This window comes from Myxocyprinus asiaticus, chromosome 1 (genome assembly GCF_019703515.2).
Source record: "Myxocyprinus asiaticus isolate MX2 ecotype Aquarium Trade chromosome 1, UBuf_Myxa_2, whole genome shotgun sequence".
Lineage (NCBI taxonomy): Eukaryota > Metazoa > Chordata > Actinopteri > Cypriniformes > Catostomidae > Myxocyprinus > Myxocyprinus asiaticus.
The window spans coordinates 67,400,806-67,408,982 of record NC_059344.1 but is presented as its reverse complement, the minus strand read 5'-3'; the positions used below and the strand labels follow the sequence as shown (position 1 = coordinate 67,408,982).

The 8,177-nt window shown below is 36.1% G+C and overlaps 1 protein-coding gene across 1 annotated transcript; it reads left to right on the top strand.

Moving 5' to 3' along the window:
- Window positions 1-363: 363 nt before the first annotated feature.
- Window positions 364-7,735, top strand: LOC127447822 (endothelin receptor type B). The gene is made up of 7 exons (XM_051709903.1): window positions 364-1,065; window positions 3,328-3,440; window positions 3,538-3,742; window positions 3,875-4,024; window positions 4,234-4,367; window positions 5,439-5,547; window positions 6,378-7,735. Exons 1-7 carry the CDS (start codon window positions 667-669, stop codon window positions 6,513-6,515), a joined length of 1,248 nt encoding a protein of 415 aa, XP_051565863.1. The 5' UTR covers window positions 364-666; the 3' UTR covers window positions 6,516-7,735.
- Window positions 7,736-8,177: the final 442 nt, after the last annotated feature.

The following is an 8,177-nucleotide window of genomic DNA, read 5'->3' as shown; positions in this document are numbered from 1 at the left end:
AAACTTGTTGCTGCAGTAAAGTTGATATGTTTTGCTTTTTGCATACAGTAGGTTTATACTGTGTGTCAAAAGAGAAGTAGGCCTATAATGTAGACTAACATTCTGCCAAGCATTTCCTGTTGTCCTTTTGTAAGGAACATCATGATGGTGAGTAAACGATGACATTGTTTTAAATTCAGGGTGAACTATTCCTCTAAATACAAGCGAGTACTCATTATTAGTATTATTATGATTGTGTTGTGGGGGAACACATTTTAGTTTAAGTGAATCAGATATCAGTTAACCTTCATCACATGTGCGGTCAGCATCTCTCTCTTTCTGTGGACCTCTCAGAGTATGAAGGACCGGGTGGGAGGGCCAGTGAGGAGAGGGGTCATTTGTACAGACGGATAAAACTCTTAAACCCAACGATATGGTCAAGGGAAGGAGGCAGATTTTGTCGTTTTGAGGGAATTGACTGGTGCGACTTTCAATTCATTCTGCCGGAGTTTTAATGGATTTACTCACATTTTTGCCAGGAGACGTCACGAGCTTCATTCTTTAAGTATTTTGAGGTCTTTTTAGTCTGCCATCGAGAGTCGACAGGTTTTGTTCAATGCTTTGAAAGCAACTTTGGCCATCTGTGCTGGGACAAACTTACCAAACGATATTTAATAACCGTTTCAAATGATGGAAACAAAACGCATTGTTCATTTGCTCATCGTCCTGACGGCGCACCTCGTCTTGATATGCGCTCAACAGAAGGATTCTGACCAGAGGTCTCCAACCCTCAAATCTGCTGTTGGGAAAGACAACTTGATGAAACTGAATGTGTCCGTGACTCGACGGACAAGAGTTCTGCCACCCATGTGCACAGGTCCCACAGAAATAAGGGACACTTTTAAGTATATTAACACCGTGGTTTCATGCCTAGTGTTTGTGGTTGGGATAATCGGAAACTCCACGCTGCTCAGAATCATTTATAAAAATAAATGCATGCGGAACGGTCCTAATATCCTCATCGCAAGTCTGGCGCTCGGGGACCTGCTGCATATCGTCATAGACATTCCCATCAACATGTATAAGGTAAGTATCTCTTTGTTGACTTTATTACATTTGCCTTTTGCCGCACATCTTTTTATTTAATTATTGCTATTATTATTATGATTATCATTTAGATATTTTAGTATTCCAGAAGACCGTTTTTGTATCTGGTTTTCAGGCCGCAATTATTCCATTTATAAATCTTAAGAAAAACGTAAGCAAGAGCGCATCACGATTCTTTTGGCGCTGATCGATTTATGCAGCGCTTCAATTTCGGCGAATCGCGCAAATAAACGCGTCCGATTTTAGATAAAGGCGGGATGAAAATAAGAAGGCACTGTTACCAATCTTTGACATTATTTTAACCAAGCATACACACTCCTTAAATCACAATGCAGGTGACTCTCAAAACTACACATCAATTAAATTAAATCTGGAAATAAAGTTTCAGGATTTTGAGAAACGTTTGACACAAAATCAATTTAAAATATTTAAGATTCCACAAAATGTTGTGGTCACTAATCAAGCAAGCAGATTTGTGTCGTTAATTGTTTTTAACTCATTAACTAGTTTTCTTGGTTCCACTGAAGCATGCAAACACGATGTTATGTGAAACATTCACTTCAAGTGCACTCCAAAAATAAATAAAATAAATTTACTCATTTCAATTTCATAACAAAATTCCATAAAAAATATTCAATTTATTTGTTAACAAATATTTACATTTGGTTAAAAACTACACAGTTCAATTTGATGGAATTATGTTATAAAAATGTAAATGAAAATAGGCTAACACACACACACTCACAAACATACACACACACACACACACAAACATAGGCACACACACACACACAAACATACACACACACACACACACTCACACACAAACATACACACACACACACACAAACATACACACACACACAAACATACGCAAACACAAACACACACATACACAAACATACGCACACACACACACACAAACATACGCGCACACACACACTCACACACACACACACACACACACACACAAACATGCACACACAAACATACACACACAAACATACGCACGCACACACACTCACACACACACAAACATACACACACACACACACAAACACACACACACACAAACATACGCACACACAAACATGCACTCACACACATACACACAAACATACGCACACACAAACATACACTCACACACACAAACATACACACACACACACACATACGCACACACACACAAACATACGCACACATACTTACACACACACACACACACACACACACAAACATACGCACACACACATACAAACATATGCACACACAAACATATATACGCACACACACAAACACACACACACACACAAACATACGCACACACACACACACAAACATACGCACACACACACACATACAAACATATGCACACACAAACATATATACACACACACACACAAACATACGCACACACACACACAAACATATGCACACACAAACACACACACACAAACATACACACACACACACACATATATACACTCTCTCACACACACACACACACACACACATGTACACTCTCTCACACTCACACACACATATATATATATGAGTGTTATGTTGATAATATAATTTTTAATAAAAAATCAATTTTAAATTAGAAAAATGCAAAATAGAAGCATTTTTACAAGTGGACTCGAATCTTTAAACACAGATGCACGCGGATGTACGTTGAAAATTAAAAATGGCATTCCATGTAAAAAAGGTTGCCAACCCCTGCAGTAGATTCATCTGTTTTAGCTAAATCCACATGTTTTAAATATAAATGTTGGGAGCGGGTGCATACCGTATGTCTGCATGCATCTAATATTTTAACCTATAAAAAAGAGATCTTTCAGCAATAAAATAATGAGGATATTAAATAATATAATGATTACTTTTATCAGATGACCAAACCATTTTAAAAATAACTTTTAGGTTCACTGGCATTTGGTCCATTGTTTTCTCCCATAGGTAAATAACTGATTTCTATATAAACCTGTCACTCATTAGGTACAATGAGCAATGAATTAATACAGGAGGGAATTATTTGCTGCAACTCATCAAAACATCCCACATCTGACTGAAACTGCAGTATTATTTTTGGCAAACTTACAAAGACCTGTCTTTATCACCTTTCAATAATGGGCCACTTAAAACAGTTTAAATTGAACAGCCATAATAGTTCTTCTGGAAAAAAAAAAATATATATATATATTTGTCGAATAGTTTACTGACAGTACAGCACCTGTTTTCCAGCTTCTGGCTGAAGATTGGCCATTTGGTGTTGGACTTTGCAAACTGGTTCCCTTCATACAAAAGGCATCCGTTGGTATTACAGTGCTGAGTTTGTGTGCACTCAGTATAGACAGGTATTTATCTTTTATTTCATTTGTATCTCTTAGTATGTTAAGTCTAACTTTAGCACCAATTAATCTCACATCTGGCTTTGATACCATTGACCCTAAGGTATCGAGCAGTGGCATCATGGAACCGCATCAAAGGCATTGGCGTACCCAAATGGACAGCCATTGAAATTATTCTGATATGGGTGCTGTCTATCCTACTTGCGGTGCCCGAGGCTGTTGCCTTTGACATGATCACGATGGACTACAAAGGAGAGCACCTCAGGATCTGCTTGCTCCATCCCATGCAGAAATCCAAGTTCATGCAGGTCAGTCTGTGCATATCAAACAAACTCTAGGCACCTTAGAACTTAGTTCTTTTTATTCCCTTCTTGTTACAATTATTAGCAGTATTCAGAGTTACTTGTTGGTGGTAATGTGGTATCTCTGTTAAATTGCAGTTTTATAAGTCAGCCAAAGACTGGTGGCTTTTTAGTTTCTACTTCTGTATACCGCTGGCCTGTACTGCCATGTTCTACACTCTCATGACCTGCGAAATGCTCCGAAAGAAGAATGGGGTTCAGATTGCCCTGAACGATCAGTTAAAACAGGTCAGAGCTTTGGAAATGTATGTATATACTCCCTACACACACATAAAGACTTCATACTGTTACACAGTAAGAGGAGGTGAAAAATCACCTTCACTTTCATTACAAGTCATAAAGTTCAGTAACACTCTGGAGATTTACTCTCATGATTCCTAAAAGGACTTTGATTATCCAGCGAAATAATCATCATTAAATATGAATGTGCCCCACAGAGGCGTGAGGTGGCTAAAACCGTGTTCTGTCTTGTGCTGGTCTTTGCGCTGTGCTGGCTTCCACTTCACCTCAGTCGTATTCTTAAGCTGACCATTTATGATGAAAAGGACCCTAACCGCTGTGAGCTTTTGAGGTAAGATACAAACAAGCCCTGCAATGTTATATTCGGCTACAGGTGGACATCAGTTCTCGCATGTAGTCTAGAAACAAATACTTTAAGATGGAATGCAGAAATGGCCATATGTCACACTTTTCATAATAATAATATATAAAAGCAGCAATTAAGGGGGCTAAACATGGCAGAGGCCTAGAGGCATCAAAGGACAGCAAGATTATGATTTTAGGGTGACCTGTTCAATGGTTAAGAAGGGCAGATTCAAAATGTCCAAAGTTTATAGGGACTCTCTGGATGTTGGCACTTGGCATAACTACTGCACTTTAATATGCCGAAGTAATACCATATGAAAGCAAAGATACAGGCTAACTTACTGTTTAGTGTCTACTATTTCAACTTTGTTTCAACATATTACAGGAAACACGCATTGTTAAATTTCCGAATGACCAACAGGCAAAAAAACCAAAACAACAGGCTCATGACTTTATGCCAAATTATTCAAAAGTTAACTAATTAATTCAGTGCAATTTTGGTAATTATGAAAAAAATAAAGCATAAAATATTATTGCAATTAATCATGTCCCCGGACAGTAATAAGGAATATTCTGGCCATCTGAGCATTTAAATCTTTAAGTACCAACTGTTTTCAGCAGGGGGCAGTAAGTGAAAGTCCAGCTGTATAGGCAATGTGCTGCTGTACAAAAAACAAACCGCACACAGGGTTGACACTCATGACTTTTAATTATTAAATCATTATTTATTGAATTATTGTAATTGAATGGGCTTTCTCAGCATATATATATATATATAATATATATATGAATATGTGTGTGTGTGTGTGTGATTAATTGTGATTAATTCAATTAATTAATTTGCATATCATATGTATATTTAAGTTAGTGACGCTGTCCCCAAACTGCTCAGCTACCAAAGGTAACACCAGTAAATTAAATAATCCAGGTGCACTGAATCCAAGCAATAAGAGGATTCTGAATAAAACAGTTAAAGTTGTGAGCAGAAATGTGAGTATAACTTTGAGGTGCTGGAGGGTTTGAGAAGATGACTCCAAATGTGTTTGTGTACCTGCAGTTTCTTCCTTGTTCTGGATTATATCGGGATCAACATGGCATCAGTGAACTCGTGCATCAACCCAATCGCTTTGTACATGGTTAGCAAGCGCTTCAAGAGCTGCTTCAGGGTAAGAGGTGTAAAAATATTCAAAACAACCTCAAAATCAAATGTTCTCTCGTACATCATTTATATCTCTCATGTATTCAGACATGCATGAACTGCTGCAGTTTACACTAAATAATGTATAGATCAGTGGTTCCCAACCCTGCTCCTGGAGGCCCCTCAACACTACACAGTTTGATTCAACTCATCAGCTCATTAGTGGAGACTCCCAAGACCTGAATTGGGTGTGTGTCAGAAAAGGGAGATATACAAAATGTGCAGTGTTGGGGGGCCTCCAGGAACAGGGTTGGGAATCACTGGTGTAGATGAATGGCTTCCTTTTATAGAAGGTTGTCATTGCATGCAAGAATTGGATAAGCACTGAAGTAAATGTCCCAGCATGCACACTCAAAAAAATATTTTAGCCTATTTTTTTAGGAATTACAAATTTTTTATTTTGTAAAAAATTCCATAAAATTAAATGGTGTATTTATTTATTTTTTTTCACAAAAAATAAATAAATTCATAAAACATAATAAATATATATATATATATATATATATATATATATATATATATATATATATATATATATATATATATTTATAAAATACTGGAATTTTGTTATGAAATTGCAATGCATAAATCTTAAAAAAAAAAAAAAAAAAAAAAAAAAATTTCTTTTGGTGTACAATTACCTTTAAAACGTAATTTTTTGTTTTTCCATCTGAATATTTCATGGCATTATTCAGCTTCATGTTTCTGCAAGTATGATCTTTAAATATACTCTATTTGTTTTATCCATGATGCAGTGTATCAGATAAATATCAATTCTCTTCCCATGTTTCCTTCCAGACCTGTCTGTGTTGCTGGTGTCTGCCGCCTGAAATGTTAGCCATGGACGACAAGCAGTCCTGCATGAAGCTGAGGGTGACAGAGAGAGGATCTGAACAAAGCAACAGCCGTGCCTCAAACAAGTACACTTCAACTTAAAAAAAAAAAGAAATAAAAAAGAAATGATCTGAGTACAGGTATGAGCAGCCTGTAAAGTGCATTCAGTATGTACAGTGCCCTCATTCTCCATACATTTATGTCTGAGAAATTGTGATAAGACTATATGTGGTGTAACACAGTTTAATTCCATCTCCCTGTACATTTAAAGATTGTCATTGAATGTAAGCCTGCACTTTCAGAAGACCTCAGAAAACGCCCACAATCGGCATCTTTGACCAACACTTGGTTTGTTCTTTATGATGACATGGAGTGATCTTGCAGCACATTTCTGCTAGCTTTAAAGTAAACAACCTATATTTGATATCTCTTTTAATACCAGACAATATTTTTTACTATTACTACACTTTAATACAAAAATTTAGGAGTATATTTCATTTATTAATTTTTTTTTTTTAAGTTGGTCAATATCTATTAAATGTTTTTGTATATCTTTTAAGATGGTATATTTGTCAATGTTTGTCAAAGTTGTAAATGCTTTAATGATGTCGTAAATGTCAAAGACATGATTGTGCATTGGCATTGTGAAGGAGTGGGACTTTCTTGAGAACAGAGTTGCATGAGAACAGAGGGCCTTTATTTAAAGTAGTTTTATGATCAGTTCCTACATGCCCCAAGGCCTCTAATCCATCAAAGATAACTTAATCATGTGTGTGCCATATAATTCTTTCTGTCTCTACACATTGTCTCTATTGTCCTTTCTGTCCTGCATGTTGTTATTTTTATCTTCTTTCTGTATTTCTTGGATGCACATATTATTTTGCATCTGTAATGTATATGAAGCAGCTATTTTGACTCTATATTAAAACTTTATAAAACATATTTGTGTTACATTTTTAAGACAATTAAAAACAGAAAATGCTTAACTGTTTCTTGAGTTAATGAGGATATTGTTCATGGTATTAATGCAGGCTATGTAAGGCAAAATGTGCAGTTTTTTTGCAATAACAACCAGCTGACTGTACTTTATCCTGCTTACTACACGGCTACTTGACAAATAAATAAATTCATGGACATTTTATATGGATTTGCATTGAAATTATGGAATTATGTGAGAAGAAAGAAATTGCTGAACAGCTGAAATCTGTCCTGTTGGTGTTTATTTTGTAATTAATGAACGAATTAAAAAAATGACTGCTAATTATGCTTATTATTACAAGATTACTTTCCAAATAAATAAATAAATACACATGAAACATTAATTTGATTTGAAATTATTTTACATTACTTTATTAGCTTACTTGTAGAGATTGCACAGTGATCTGAGAAGTTGTGCGGTTGTTACTGAGAAATATCAGACCACTAGATGGTGCCACTGACCAATCAGAATCGAGTCTTCTAGAGAGACGTGTAATAAGTGGTATTAATGACCTCATGTTTCAGACAGATTGAGCACTTTGTCGATTAAACTTATTTTTCAATTAGGGACATCTTTGGCAAGAACATTGTGACCAGTTGAAAATGATAGATGATATCAGAAATAGAGCAATGCATCTTGATCACAGTATTTGCTTTGTTTTTGTCCTCCTAAGGCAAGTTCACATGATTCATAAGAGCATGACCCAAGGACATCATGTGAGATGTGTTGAGCAAACTGCTTTCTCTCATGACCTGCTAATGTCCCTCCCCCTTTTTTAAGTGGTC

Excerpts from the sequence above, each read along its gene's own strand:
- LOC127447822 (XM_051709903.1), top strand. The coding sequence starts at position 667 with ATGATGGAAACAAAACGCATTGTTCATTTGCTCATCGTCCTGACGGCG. Across the intron at positions 3,441-3,537 it reads TGTGCACTCAGTATAGACAG|GTATCGAGCAGTGGCATCAT; the intron begins GTATTTATCTTT and ends ATTGACCCTAAG. Across the intron at positions 3,743-3,874 it reads AGAAATCCAAGTTCATGCAG|TTTTATAAGTCAGCCAAAGA; the intron begins GTCAGTCTGTGC and ends GTTAAATTGCAG.